This window comes from Anarhichas minor, unplaced genomic scaffold, assembly GCF_050575085.1.
Source record: "Anarhichas minor isolate MPS153535 unplaced genomic scaffold, ASM5057508v1 ptg000071l, whole genome shotgun sequence".
NCBI lineage: Eukaryota > Metazoa > Chordata > Actinopteri > Perciformes > Anarhichadidae > Anarhichas > Anarhichas minor.
This window is the reverse complement of record NW_027466517.1, coordinates 6,980,958-6,996,995: the sequence shown is the minus strand read 5'-3', so window position 1 is coordinate 6,996,995 and position 16,038 is coordinate 6,980,958. Positions and strand designations below refer to the sequence as shown.

At 41.8% G+C, this 16,038-nt stretch overlaps 1 protein-coding gene across 3 annotated transcripts in view; it reads right to left on the bottom strand.

The window, feature by feature from the left end:
• The window catches only part of ptprfa (protein tyrosine phosphatase receptor type Fa), a 227,574-nt gene that overhangs the window by 118,823 nt on the left and 92,713 nt on the right, over positions 1-16,038 (bottom strand). For all 3 annotated transcript variants that reach the window (XM_076079290.1, XM_076079291.1, XM_076079293.1), the window contains exon 10: positions 9,294-9,487. In XM_076079290.1, the coding sequence (XP_075935405.1) occupies positions 9,294-9,487 (194 nt within the window). The remainder of the gene's footprint in view (positions 1-9,293; positions 9,488-16,038) is intronic.

The following is a 16,038-nucleotide window of genomic DNA, read 5'->3' as shown; positions in this document are numbered from 1 at the left end:
CAACCGCTTTTAAGTCTGTAAACCACCAAAAATTCTAAATGTTTTCCTATGAATTTGTTAGTCATTTATTGTATTTTTTCCTTCATAAAAACACACAATTCCAATGATAAGGAAAAAAAGATTTGTACACATGCTGTTCTTTTTTAATGATTGTAACAGTGAATAAAGACGCACCCGGTTTTACACGAACAGTGTTGTTGCTCAATTTCATTGTCTTCTTTCTGGATCGCCAGGTGATGTGGTGCTCCACCTTTACACTGTCATCTTTTTAATCTGCTCTCTCAGTTCATGCTGATATGTTCTTTACACATATTACCTCTGAATTCACTTTTTAGGCTTTCCCAAAATGAGATAATATTTCATCAAGGAGTGCAATTAGTGAGTGTGGGCTCGCTTCATGATTACGTAGCTCTGACCGCTTGACGGAGTAGCAATGGGGGGCGGGGCTTAGCCAAGGGTTAATTTTGGCCTTTGTGAAAAATGGTAATTAAGATCATGTACTGTATGTCTATAATGAATCCCCGAAGCATGGAGATAAGAAACACTAAACTTTGACAGCTCTAATCTTCATATCCAGCTATCAGCATGAAATTTAAATATCACTCACTTAAACCCCCCCCCCGACCTTTAAGCCTTCTATGTCGTCTATGAGGAACAATTTCAGCACTAAGCTATAGAGAACAACACTAAAACGGCCATAAAGGTCTTTGTGGAACCATTATACATTGTGATAGCTTAAATAACAGTTACTTCTACCTTTAAGGAACCCTTATTGCTAATAAAGTTTGTGCTTTACTGATGAAGGTCGAAGGACAATAGTCACCCTATTTTCCTCCCAACACATGAACGGCTGCTTTAGCAGCAGTGATTCAGAGGCACAGGGCACTGGTGTTCTGCTTCCCGACCTTGCTGACTCACCAGAAATACAAGACAAAGGGCTTTCGCCTTCTCAGCCTCTTACAAGAAATAAATAAACGTTATCATAAACAATGTAACAGGCGAGGTTAAAATCAGCTCCATTCCCTGGACAAAGTGCAGCTCCTGCTCTAAATAAAAAAAAAAAAGATGAATTATCTGAAGCGGCAGGGAGAATAAGTGGCCCCAGAGTTGAGTAACCATCATTATTTCATACAGTAACTGATGCATTACTGGGCTTCACGCCTGGATGTATCACCGGCTCTGTCGGTGAACTTGTACATTACAAGGATGGATTCCTCTGAACTCACGATGACTGGTCTCACTGCTAGCCGGCCTATCAAAGTTCCCATAGACCGTAGAGAAATGAAAAAGGTGTGACTCAGGACCACTGTAGCTGGTCAACAATGTGTTTCTTCTCTGCAAGACAGGGTCAGATTCAGAGGGTCATCAGGGCCTTGTTATTAGAGGCTTATTAAAACAAAGGACAGGTAGAAGTACAGTTGTTTGATCCGACACCTCTGATAAAATAATATCATTGTTTAATTCCTGCAACTTGCATGGCATGAAATTCAAAAGAGTAACAGAATGCGTTGGACCTTGGAGAAACTGGCTTTACACCGCCACAGGTAGGACTCTGTTTCAAGGGTTGGTTTGATTCGTTCAGGGTCTGAGATGTCCGTCTGATATTTCTGCTGTCTGTAGGAAATTTGGGTTTAGAACTATGTTTTAAGAAATTATAATAGAAGTGTTTAATGATTCATAATTAAGAAATCATAATTAGAAGTGTTTTGGAATACATAATTCGAAGATTCATAATTGTAGGAGTGTTTTAGAATTTGTAGTTAGAAGTGATTTGTAGTTAGAAGTGTATCTTAGTAGCACCTTTATATTTGCTTGTGAAACTTGTGAAGCTTTTACCAAAAGTTGCAAATCCTTATCTTTATATAGAATGTTTACCATAGAAGTGTTAAGCCATAAAAGACAGTCATTGAATGTATTAAACTGTGAAGAATAGCCAAGGGAAAGTCAGACTTCTAGACAGACATTTGCAGGTTGTACCGCACGAGGGTTTTCGGAAGCCTGATGCCAGGAGGAGGCAACCGAAATTAGCCAATAGGAATTAAGATGGACAAAAGGGAGGGGATTTCAAACTGTAAGAGGAAGTGCTGGAAAGGAATTCACTCTTTCTTCTCGACTCTGAGCCTGGAAACATCTGTGTTTCCAGGCTGAGTCGCGAGTGAATAGCTTTTCCGCGCGGATCATATATTATATATTCTGTTAGTAGTGTACTTCATTCTGTAATTGTATTAGCTTCAGTAGGATTAAATACTTTTTAATTGTAAACCAGTTTATGGTAGATTTATTAAGTAGCGACTCTACTGTAGAACAACAGTGGAGCGTGCTCTCCGGCCTTCTCTCTGTGGGGAAGATTTCAGCCTCCACATGTCACCCCAATACAATGGAGTCAGGGAAAATGGAATTTAGTTTGTGGGGTCTGCAAGATTTTACTCTGACTGAGAGTGTGAGTGGATGTCATGTGCAGTCACGTCTATGTGGTGTAATGTAAGGGCTGGTAAAGGTGGAGGGAGCTGGTAGCATGTGGCTAGCAGGAGCCCCTGAATGGCGAGCTAGTTTTGAGAGATGACAGACGACGAACGGATGGGGGTTTCCACAATGCTACTTTATTCTACAGGATGTAAATCCCGGCTGGCTTTATTTCACTCCACTGAGAATCCATACTTTCATAAATATAAAAACACTAAAGGAACATAAGGAACAGGAGCTGTCTATCAAGGCTAAAGTATAAGGCATCTATGATTTATGCAAGAACCCTGAACGATGAGGCGGATTGTTCCGTCATCTCAAAAAAACTCTGTAACGTGTGTATGATATTCCTGTAGCTATGTAACCTCATCATACTCTGTGGCATTTGTTGTTTTCTATGGGATTAATTTCTCATAGAATGCCTAAAGGGACCAGCTATGCAGCCTTCTACCAAACTGTCTGTAGGATGATCAGTTCTTTTGGCGAGTGTCACTGGCTGAACAAACAATTCAGCAGCAGCACTCCTTCAGTACAGAAACCTCCAGCTCGAGAAGACAGAGACAAAGCCAAAGGACCCAAACGTCTCCCAGGATCAATGGCAGACTCCTTTTGTGGGGAACTGTCTCTTTCATTTCATCTTGTGAAACGGAGACACAGTCTGACATTCAATTAAAAAAGAAAGAGACATTGTTTGCTATGGCTAGCTACAGTGTGGTTGAAATATATCAAAGAAGCAAAACACTTGGTGACTAATGGTATTGTGTTGTCAGTTATCAACATTACTGGAAGATATTTAAATGATCTCAGAGCAGACACTATGCCAGTGTAGAGCTTGAGCTTCCCCGAGTAGTCGATGTAATTGATGACATAGAGCTGACAATGCGTCGACATCAGTATTTTAAATGAACTCATAGTTGTTTTTAATCTTTTGTCCTTGGAGCTGCTAAATACACTCATAAAGCCATAACGTAGTTTGCCTGCCACCTTAGAAAATCCATTTAAAGTGTTTAAAGTAAAAATAAACTTTTAATGAAATGGTTAATTATATTTTTGGAGTAAAATTAATCTTTTATTGTTATTAAATGGTAAATAGACTTGTACTTTCACACTACATGTCATCGTTCCCCCATTCACACCCATTCATACACTGATGACAGGGCTACCGTGCAAGGTGACACCTGCCCATCAGGACTCTCTAACATTCTCACACAGTAGGCACAGTTATAGGAGCAATTTGGGGTTAAGTGTCTTCCCAAGGACACATCCAAGGGACGTCGATCCTCTGATTGAAGGACGACCCGCTCTACCACTGAGCCACAGTCGCCTCCGACTTGTTAATAAAATAGTCGAATGGGTAAACCATAGAAAATGAGCCGTTAGTGGCAGCCCTATCCCAGTGCACATCAAGTTCTGGTGAAGCCAACTGAACTACATCATCTACAAGAAGCAGAGACGCTGTCCTTACTGTTTTGTTGTGACTGGGAGACTGGGTTTCCTTCATGGGTCCAAAAGAGATCCAAGTGGAACGACTGGAAGGGACTAAATAACAAAGTGTTTGCAAGACAAGAAAAACATGAAGCAGCAGAGTCATTCTGTGGAAATGTATCTTTTTCTAATGTTAATCTAAGATGTTTTGAGTTTGCATAACCAGGGAAATTAAGAATGAAGACAGAATGTAATAAAGACTTTTATGAGGAGAAATTGAAGTGCTTGGAACTATAATTAGCACATGCTGCCTTTTTTCTTCTTATATTCACATCTACGTTGCCTTTCTGGTTTGTCTTTTCTATTTTCATCATAAAGAGCTGAACTTCTGGTCTGTGTCACAATATTACATGAAGATCATACTTCGCCAGGTTTGATGCCAACTGTTAGTTCAAATGGTGCCATTTCCAGGTACCAAAAGGCTGTCACTCTACATTAAAACTGTTGTGAGTCATCACCAGTGTGACAATATCTTCGAGAGTTCTGCTGGTGCTCACAGTCTGGCTGGATAAAATCAAGCAGCCATTAAGTTGTTGAACAATGGCGGGAGGAGAAGCCATTCACAGCAGGGTACAGAAGAATAAGTGAAAGTCAAATTCTCTTTGAGAATTTCCTAGAGAGGGGTCGTTAAAAATTCATCTTTTCATGTATTATTACCCAACGGTCCTCTCAACCGTCCTTACCTCTCATTCTGATTTGAACTGACGGCCACCAACAGTCCCACCAAGAGACGAGAAGGAGACCAAAAGAGAACTGATGACTGATGAGAACCCTGAAAACAACTTGGTCCAGATACAGACTCTAGATCAGTGATGTAGCACGGACTTATTAGTTCACATGAATCAATTTGATTGTTTTTATGAAACAGATCAGCTTTCAATCATATTTTCTTAAAGGGACAGTTCACCTCAAAATCAAAGAATAACTATTGTCCTCTTGTCTTGATCTATTTGTCGAACTAGATAGTTTTTGGAGATATCAGCCATAGAGTGTCCTCCTCAAGGACAATCTAAAACTATGGTTAAACGAAAAATAGTTCCTACATGAATCCACTCACAACAAAGTCTGTGGACTATCTTGAGCAACTGGCTCAGGATTTTTTTAATGTCTTTCTTTGATTTTGAAATGTGATTTCCCTCGTGGGTCACTGTAGCGCTGATGATGCAGCGTGATGCCAAAACTCTCGGATAAATGACTTACCTGTTGGACTTCATGCTTCATACGATTGTTATTTCCTGTAAAAAAAGCCAGATTCGAATGTGATGTTACAATGCTTTTAGGCAGTATTTCTGAAAGTGTAGGTACTCAGTCGACCAAAGTGAATGTTAGTTGTAGAAGGACTGTGAGGCTTCCGTCTCATATATAAAACAGGTTAGTGGAGTGGATTACCTCATCACAACACATTTAAGGCTAGCAAGCGGCCTTACAGTCTGTATTCCCATTTGTCACTGGAGCTCTTTGACATGAGTAATTAAATATAGTTATGTGGCAAAGATAATTCAATGTTTTATTAATGCTGTAAATAGGTTGTATAAGTTATATAATGTAAAATATGTGTATAATTTGTCAACGTGTTTCTGTATGCAGTAAAATATCACAACTAGTTAATAATAATCTTAGATCTACCTTTGAAGGGAAACTAAGTGACCAAGGGGACAACTATTTTTGACATTCAACCAAAACATGTTGGAGCAGTAACCCAGTCCTTACCTTTAGAATATAACACATCAGAATGATTCCACGCGTTAGTATTTAAGTGAATATCTGATATCTTGATGGCTCACTGAGGCTCATGTGAAATATGGGTGCTTGTACGTTATGTGCCAAAAAGACAGACAATGAAGACATTGTCTGCTCAGTGCTCTGCCATTGGCTGGGTGGGTTTTTCTGGGCTATGGCAAAAAGAGACGAGCCGTATCTTATCAGATCAGGTGATGCTCACGCTTCACAGCCATCAGTGCAGTGAGGGATAAGAGGCTCCTTCAAGCATTCTTCAGCCATCCAAAAATACGCCTCCATGAGATCTTAAAACCCACAAGCTTGCCAACAGAAGAAGATGGGGGGTGGGGGGGGGGAGGAGTCGAGTCTAAAGCAAACAGCGGAGAAAAGCCAGAACTGGGACTGAGCAGCCAATTACGGCTTTGCTCCCTGCCTGTGAGCTCCGATGGTTTGGCATGACTGTACTTATTTTGTCATCAAGGTCTTTTTATGTGACAAAAAATCAGTAATCTCAAGACTGTTGGCAAGTCAAACCTCCGTGAAACAAATGAGGGATTTTTAGGCAGCTTCACTGGAGACAACTCGCAGCTCAGCACTCAAAGCCTGCTCTTTGCTTTAGTGACGTTACAATGAGGCCGGGCCCCAGAACCTCATCAGCAGAGCTGGAGGCTGCCGTCCATCACAGCTGGACGCGGGCAGCCGGGGTACAACCGGTTCTGCTGGCAAAGAGATGTAAGGCTCCTTTCAATTTACTTTGGGTATGCCTTGGATAGGCGTTTTAGGTTCATTTTACTGGAGTGGTAACAGGTTAATAAGTTGACATCAGTTCTTTCCAGAGGTAGCCACGTCAGTAAGTGGCTGGGTCAGATGTATGCCTCTGGAGTGTGTGGTGTGTGTACGTGTGTGGTGCAGAGGACTTTGTTTATTGAGTCACTCCACAGACTGTGTTGACTCTCATCACCATCACTGACGCCAAGGGGAGAGACTAAACTTATCACAGATGAGACTTGAAGACATTTCCTTAAAGAATAGTCCCCTCAGCAGGCGTGTGAAGTGTGTGTTTGTTAAGAAAGAGAAGCTGTAGATGGGTTGTGAGATGCCAGACTTCTATCAAGCCTGCCTTGCACAGATAAGACAGGAATGCTGCCTGTAAAGGAAATCAGGGGAGACGCTCCTACTGGAGACGAAAACAACTGAGGGGAAAGGACCAGAGCACCAACACTGAGTGCTTCCAAACATCCACCCTTTGACTTCTGCTTCAATAGGCTCACAAGTGCTCACTCCTGCTAACCTGCTAGTACATGACATTGCTTTTCCTCATCATGGAAATCACAGTGCCCTAGGATTGAAACATACAACTGTGCGTTCATTTGAGAGGTCTGACTACGCAACCTTCACTAAAAGGCAACTGCATGTGCAACTGATGTCATAACTGCAAATTTCCTGTTTACTGTAAGAAAGACATTTTATAAATTGCTATTCTAGAAATGTAATGTATTGACTTACGCCTGTGGCAAGACTTATGTTGGTTAAACTAAAAGATATCTCAAAGTAAGAATATCTAAACATGAAACAGCAGTTTGCATGGGTGACATTATTTCTTTAAATGTTGACTCTCAATCATAGACTTTAAATTACATGTGGATAGTCATCAGAACACCACTCATTGGTTTGTGACAACAGCTTCGGAGCCTTGAGTTCTTTATTTTGGCCGTCGCCATCTTTTTTTTTGTTTTAGCAACCAGAAGTGACAAGAGAGAGAGTGGAGCTAAGTACAACCCAACGTTGAAAAAGAGATTCGTAAGCTACCACAATGTTACAATTCACTTTCATGAACACTGTGAAAGGGTTACATTTCTAAAACAAAAACATGGACAACTCCCAGACCGGACAACGCCGAGGCAGCTACCTGTCAGTCACCATGTAGCCCCGCCCTAAAGCTTTATGGTCTGTTTGACTCTAAATGGACCATAATGTACTAAATGAACATCATGCTGTATTGAAGAAGACTTGAAACTAGAGATTGAGACCATAAACTCATGTTTACAATGTTTACTGAGGTAATAAATCAAGAGAGAAGTAGAGTCATTTTCTCATAGACTTCTATACAACCAGAGGAGTCGCCCCCTGGTGGACACTAGAGAGAATGCAAGTTTAAGGTAATTCCGCATTGGCTTCATTTTTTAAAATATATCCTAAATTTTACAGAACATAGAAATAGTGGACTCTCCCGGGTAATATACTATTATATTGATCAAATATTTCTTATTCCATGACCACCAGCTTGAACTATTTTAACTTTGTTTCTGCGAAATCATGCACTGCATGGTGAACGGACCTAAATGCTAAAGTACCCATGAGCCTCTGCCACTGTTGCTATGGAGTAGATGCCAGTCAGAGGCATAAATACCCACCCCAGCAACAGCCTGTTACAGCGCAGCTTCTTTCCTCAGGCTGTAAGAGTCCTCGACTCATCCTCAACACTCCACCTACAAAATAGTTGTTTTCTCTTGTGTAGCTAAAAGAGGTTGACCCTAAACGTTGACCCTAAAATCGAAAAATGTATTAATTTAAGCTGCAGATTGTGTGTAAATTCTCTCAATCGTGTAAGCTGTTAGCGGGGCATGTAACAGAATTTGAATCTCGGAGATGAGAAGTTTCCTTAATGTCTACCTCTACCTTTTTATATTCAAAGGCATGTAGTCTAAAAAAGAAAAATGTTCTATCAAAGAACCAGAATTCTTTTTAAAATAGCTGTTTATATTTTGCATTGGGAGAGTTTCAGGGTGATCAAAGACAAAAGAGCTCAAACTGTGAGTTGCATAGCATTGTCTAATGGAGGAAATCAATGGAACTTTTACTTACGGAACTGCAGTAGCTCCTCCCACTTCAAAAAAAAAGGTTTTGCACTGTTGATGCAGTTTCTGACATTACTAAGGGTTGTTCTATCCCGGCAACACTGACACTCCTCTTTCCATCTATTTACAGACATTTACTGTGTGAAAACATGTCGCAAACAACATAAACTAGAACATGTTTGGTACCACTCACATACAAATTGATGGCTCTTCCGAGATGCCAAACTTATCCTAAAAAAAACAATATATGTATTTATGCCTAGACATGTAGTAGGGAGTGAAAACTCAGCATAAAAACGCCCAGGGTCTGAAAGGGTTAATACATCCTTGCTTAGAAGGATTTTATCTTATGGCCTCATATGCTGGGTCTCATTTTGGTCTCATCATTCACTGACTCGCTGTAAATCTCTAAATAATTCCACTTTATGTCAAACTGCACACTATTTGGTGCGCCATCTCAAACACAAACACATGCACACACTTGCTTTTGCTTTCCTAAGCACGATTATCTAGGTTTTTCTATTATTCACACATTCGTTTGTGGCTGTCTTCCACCTCTGTGGACTGGAATAAAAAGAAAACTGCAGCAAAATGGAATAACAAGGTATTGCATGTTCATTCTCATCATAAAAATGCCACCGTATGTGATTCTAACCACCTAATTCACTAAAAACCTAATTCACCTAATTCACTAAAAACTAAGTGTGTGTGTGTGTGTGTGTGTGGGGGGGGGGGGGGGGGGAATGAATTGACAGAGTGTGCCAGTACCTGAGCATCGGGGAGGGAAACGTCCACGATGACCGGCTGGCCGTGAGGCTCCCCGTTCTCTAGCCTGGAGTAGACCAGCTGGTAGCCTCTGATCTGGCCATGCTGCTTCACGGATACGGGAGGCTTCCACATCACCCTGAGGGCAGTGGAGTTGAGGGCATCGGCCTCCACCTTCCTGGGAGGGGCTCCGGGCACTGCAGCACAACACAGCACACATCTTCCTCTTTAGAGTCTTAATGATATGATGCAGATTGCATTGATTAAATATTGATTATGTGTATGTATAGGTAACCAATATGTTTCAACAAGTGCTAGTTTAAGTGCAAGTTACAACTTACTCCAATGTAAACCCATCCACATTTCATTTAAATGCTTACAGCAACTGGAGTAATATAAAGAAGAAGAAAGGATTGAGAAGACAAACTTAGTTATTTTATGTAACAAACACTTATTTTGACCCAAACCACCATCTATTCCTAAACCTCATCAAGTACATTTGTTTCCTAAACCTAACCAAGTACCTGTTACCTTTACCTAAATAAGTACTTTTGTTGCGTAAGTAAACCTAAAAACTAAGTAAACCTACGTTGGAAGTTTATTATAGGTTTGGAAACAGACATGCAATCGCATCTAGGGTGGCAGAGGCATGACCCACCCTACTGACCTGTGATTAGCTTACAATGATACTCCTATCCTAAACATTTCCAATCTCACTCTTTATGCCTCAACCTAATCAATCCAACCAATAAAGGCAATGAGTACTAGCCAATCAGAGGCAGCGTAGTGGGGGCCTTGACATCCTAGGAAAGACACATTTGCCGTCCCTGACAAGTCCAAAACTGATGCTAAAAGGTACCTAGAACGTCACAGTGTGAACCGCAGGGCACTGACCATGCGTCAGTTTGACTAGGTGGGAGTGAGAATGTGTTGGCTTTAGAAAAGAGCACTTTTTGTGCCAGAAATAAATGATGTTTGTAGTATGAATGTGGATGTATAAGAGTTTTATCCCAGCAGAATTACATATTGGCAGAAAATGTGCTGGATAGAAGCAAAGTTCTATAAAGCCTGTTCTCTCATATACAATCCAGTGGTTTCTCTATCCCCATCTGATAAGTAAGATCAGAGTTTGAAATTTCTCCTGACCGGCTGAGACAGTTATGGGCCTGGAGACGCTACAAGGTAATGTGAAGGTTGCTGGCTATCTTTGCAGGTTATACACATCAAAGCTTGTCACATGGAGCCCCGAGAGGATGCTGAGAGCAGGGGTTATTCTACTTTATAGAATATCGAAAATTAGCTCATGAAGATTCCTCTAGAATGCTCAGTCAGCTTCGGAGGGAGGTGCAAATGAATACAAATTTGACTTCAATAAAAATGAGGGGATGAGGTTGTGCAAACATTAATGGAATTCAAGGCAGACAAGGAGAGGAAAGGGAGCGTTAAAGGTTAAAATGCCCTGCACTAAGAGATTAAGACATGGAGAGAAAAGTGTTAAAGCAGCTCAAGTATCACCCAGCACAGCAGGCAAAGTAAAGCTCGAGAACCTTGGTGTCAGCACTATGCTCCTTGGACTAATTAGAATCGTTTAACCTCGTATAGTATCAGCGAGCTACCAGAATCAAGCTCCAGCTTTGGAGGAAAAAACGTCAATAAACTTGTGTTATGCAAAATACAAAGCCACAGCACACAATGTGGAAGAAGAACAAAAGAACCATGTCACAGACTAAACACATCTTTCAAGTCTGGTAACCAGGAAATATGAGCAACTTCTGGACGTTCAGTGCTGCTGTAGGCTCTTTGGTAGTTGACTCACTACAGAGATAACCCAATACATTTATCCACTTAGCAACCATATCACCAGCTAAGAACATCAATAATGAATGATTCCGCAAAATCTATTCTTTTTACATCCAATGTCCACGTTTTTACAATTCTCACTTGCATTAATATCTGCATAACAAGTATGGCATGGCTGCAGATTCTGGTTACGGCAAACGGACTCTGGTTAAGGTACAGTTAGGGAACTAAAACACAGTGAAGGCACTAAAACACTTGGTTAAGGTGAAAGAGAAAGCTTGTTGACAAGGATAAAAAAAATGTTATGTGGACGTTATTGGACGTTTTTTGGCAGTCTCCTCTATTAAGGTCAGACAGGCTACTAGCTCTATCACAACCCCGTACTATGTCCTGAATTGACACTGAACGTTGGCATCGGACATAAGTCGATTCATTCGTATGTTACTCGGCTGACCATGATGAGCCAACCCGTTCTCACTCCCAAAGCGTCAAATACTTTTAGTGTCTGAATGAGAGCTTTCATCTCACTCCAATGTAAACCAACCCGCATCATTGTTACCCGATCAGAGGAAATAACATAGTAACATAGATGGTCCACAAAGGGTAAGTTGGAGTTATGGGGGAAGGGTCAAACAAACAGAGGACTTTCACCCAGGAGAGCGCTTTTCGTGTTCTGTGGGTAACCAAGTCTTGTGACTCGTAAATCATGTGAGTCACATGAGTTGCAAGTCACATGACTTGCTTGTCAGTCAAGTTAACGTCAACCACTCTTTATAAAACACAACTAGGTGGTTTTGGTGCCTAAACCCAACTTCCTGTTAATTTGAACGAAGTTTATTTTGAAAAGACACTATGCATGTAACAAGTGTATATTGACAAGCCGTCCCTCCCGTATTGACGAACTGGGGTGAGAATGTGTTGGATGAGCGGGTTGGCACAGAATGGCTTAAGCAGTACGGACTTAGGATAATACCACGACTGTGTCTGGTCTACTAGTTACCACATGTGGGTTGCAACACACACTTTCATTGCCAAATGAAAGAAGAGGAAAAAGAAGAAGCTTTACTAGTTTTTCGAGAAAAGACGTAAACAAAAACCCACATCCAAACGCAAAGTGATTGCACTACTCCTTCACACATAAACAGCATTTTTAGATGTAGCTATCTTAAGGCCTTACACACCGGGGGCTTGACAAGTTAAGACACCAAAATGCCAAATACCCGCTACGAATATATTTCCCATTACAACTACTCAAACCATAGTGATGTGAATTTTGCAACAGCGCAGCACTAGTTCAGTAAAAGATTTGAATACATTTGTGCAGGCAGAGGACCAACGGCAGAGGCCGCTTCTGACAGTCTGTATGACGTGGACTGTTGTATAGCCTTTTATTCAGTTTACTTTTAGCAAAATGATCTGAGTGAAACACTTACACAGTATATATGTCTGGGGCTTTTATTGTGAATGGTAAGAACAGAAGGGGTGGATCTGTTATCCGTGGTAGTTGAAGGATGGATGTTAGCTGGATAGCTTGGACTCTGTGGTGGATTTGAAGATTATCTACATCTCAGGTATAGCTCTGGACTAGTACTGACTTCATCTGTGTCCTGTCTTCTGTATCGACCAACTTAGCTGACTTCTATTTTGTAAAAGTCTTTCAGAGTTTTCATCTTGTAGTCTCACTATTTGTGCACCGTGGATGTAGAAACAATTGAATTTGTTATTACTTCCCGCTGTAGTGTGGAGACGGCTGATACTTAATGCAGACTTGCAGGGCAGTCCTGACTGACAGCATGGAGCCGGATCTCGTGTCTGTGGGTGCTGGGGATTCTCTGCAGCAGTTATTAAATGCTGGGGCAGCCTCTAATTGTCTTCTGAGTATCTCTCTCACTGTGTCCAGTGTGTGTGTCTGCCTGCATTCTCGTCCCTCTGCCTACCTTAAAGAACTCCACAACCTGAACAACCTCAACATGCTGCTGTGTCTCATTAGCATTTACTCCCATCCTTGAACACCACCCACTCCAAAGCTTGGAGGAATTATTAGGTACATACAGTATGGAAAGCAGCAGCGAGTCAACCAGGATCCAAGCATATGCAAAATAGATTTGTGACGGATTTTGATGACAGCCTGGTCTCCTACAAATTACGGTCGCATACAAAAAAACTTTATTGTCCATTATGGTTCAAAGGAAATATATTTTTTCACGGATTAAGTTTGTTTTTGACATATCACAAATACATTTCTAATCATAGTCCGAGGAAGTCTGTGTCAAAAAAACCACAGGACATTCACCCAGGAGACCTCTGTTTGTGTCCTGTGTGAAACCAAGGCAATGTTGACTTTACAGCAGACATATTTATTATAAGCCAAACCATAATGTTTAACTTTATCGAACCGAGTATTTTTGTTGCATTTTTGGTTTGGTTTATTTCGATTTACAATGTTAATCACGCGTATAAAAGAGTGACCGTAAACCCAGAGAAAACACGTTTCCCTTGAAACCTAAGTGAGAATGAAGTTCAATTGTATTGCAACATAATTTTGTAGGAGACAGGGTTACAAATCAATGACAGCGTTGTACAGGGGGTATTGAGCCTATTTTGGCTACAAGAACCGTCTCACACAGATTCCATATCCATGAATAAACTGTACACATGGGAACCTGTGATGTCTACAACACAAAATATCAGCTCACGGCACCGTAGCATACTGTAGTGATGGGAATTATGGCTGTTTGAAAGGAACCAGATCTTATAGCTCTGTTCATTTTATTGGTCTTTTCTTTTTTTAAGTCATATGATAGGAGCATGAATGTAGAATGGAAGAGCCGCGATACCTCAATTATCACCCGAGTGTTAGCACCATCTCAAGCTCATTCCTCAACAATCGATTCTGCTCCTCTGCTTCACCCCCACCTCTCTCTGTCTCTGTCTCTTGTCCGTCTGTCTCCTTGTATGTGTGTATGTGTGTATATTTGTGTCTAGCAGCACTTTGCGGTGCTTCCGCCTTTCTCCAGGCGCTGCAGATCTCGGACAGGCAGTGAAATTTGGCCCCAACAACAAAAAGAATGGCTCTCAAGTACGACTCGGCTCCCTTCTTTCACACAAAAGACACAAATTTGGGTCGTTCGTAGCTGTCACGTCACTACTGTGAGATGTCAGAGGTCAAACAGAAATCTGCTTCAGAAAATCACTACTCGGTGCCATACTATCAAAACCAATGTTGGGAAAACAAATGCTGAGTGTCACTGGTTAAAAAGAGCTGACTTAATTGGGATATATTTAAACACATCAATAGTTCCAGAGCTGTGCTGTGAAATTCTGTAGGCGTCAGGGAGCAAAATGAGAAAGTGCTGTGATATTCACGGCCTGTGGTCGTTGCCAGACGGTGCGGCTTGTTTTCTGTTCTGTTTTTGACATTGATGCTGGAAATGATTTCATACACCGCCCCATCCTACAAGGGGTTTATAGCCCGCAGCCAAGAGTGTGGGATTTTGAAAAACAGACCTCACTACATCCAAAGAGGTTCGCGCCGCGGTTTCAACGTGGAATCAGGAAACAAAACAAACCCAGGAGTCATCATCGGAAACATCGTGAGGCTATCCAATGCTAGGCACAATGGGAAACATGGAGTGGATCGCAGTGTATTACGGAGCTTACAGAGACTTCCAACCTCAGCTCTGTCTCCTACCACCATGGAGCTGCTAAACACACAATCCCTCACTAATAAATCCCTCCTCATATACGACCATATTCTGGACAAAGGGCTTGACTTCATGTGCCTAACAGAAACCTGGCATAAACCAGGGGACTACTCCGTGCTTAATGAAGCATGCCCCCCTGGCTATAACTACATGGAGAAAGCCTGCAGCTCTGGTCGTGGACTAGCCATCATGCACCGGGCTGAACTAAAACTGTCTCCTCTGCCAATGCCTGATCTTTCCTCTATGGAATGCCTGGCCTTCAAATGCAAACCTCCATACTCCATGACAGTGCTTCTCATATACCGTCCTCCGAAACCAAACCCATCTTTTCTACCTGAGATAAGTGATCTGCTTACCTCACTCTGCACTATGTCAACTAACATTGTCATTGTTGGTGATTTAAATATCCATGTCGACAACCCCTCCTGTCAGTTTGCAGCAGATTTCCTGAGTGTGCTTGAGTGTCTTGGCCTGCAGCAGCATGTTGAGGTTCCCACTCACACCAAGGGGCACACTCTGGATCTGGTTATCACTGACTCTGCTTCCATCAGTAACCTACAGGTGTATGATCTCGGTGTGTCCGACCACAAGGTGGTCTCAATGGCCTTGACTTTTGTGCTGCCTACTATTAGACCTAAACGTCAAATGTCTTTCCAGAACTGGAAAAGCATTGACTCAGCCACAATGACCACGGATCTCCAGCTCATCACCTGCCCAGCCTCTGCATCAATGGATGAATTAGTGGAACTCTATAATACATCCCTGAGCAGTGTTTTTGATCTCCATGCCCCTGTCAAGTCACGTGAAGTCAATTTCTCACGCTCCGCTCCATGGTTCACACATGAGCTGCGGAAAATAAAAACAGCTGGGCGTGTTCTGGAATGACGCTGCAGACACTCTGGGCTCACTGTCCATGAACAGGCTTTCCGTGAGCATCAAAGGGCCTACTCCAACTCCCTTAAAGATGCTCGCTCACAGTACTATTCCAGCTTAATCAATAAAAACCCTGGCAACTCTAAACAGCTTTTTTCAACCATAAACCATCTCCTGAAGCCACAACCATCCTCTTCAACTGAGGCTACAGAGGAGCAATGCAACAGCTTCATTGACTTTTTTAGATCCAAGGTCAACAACATTCGCTCTCTGATGTCCAGCTCTCCATCTATGCTTCCCTCTGACACCAACACCTTACCTGCAAGTGTGCTGTCTCCTCTACATCTCGCTGAGGTTCAGGAGAGCCATGT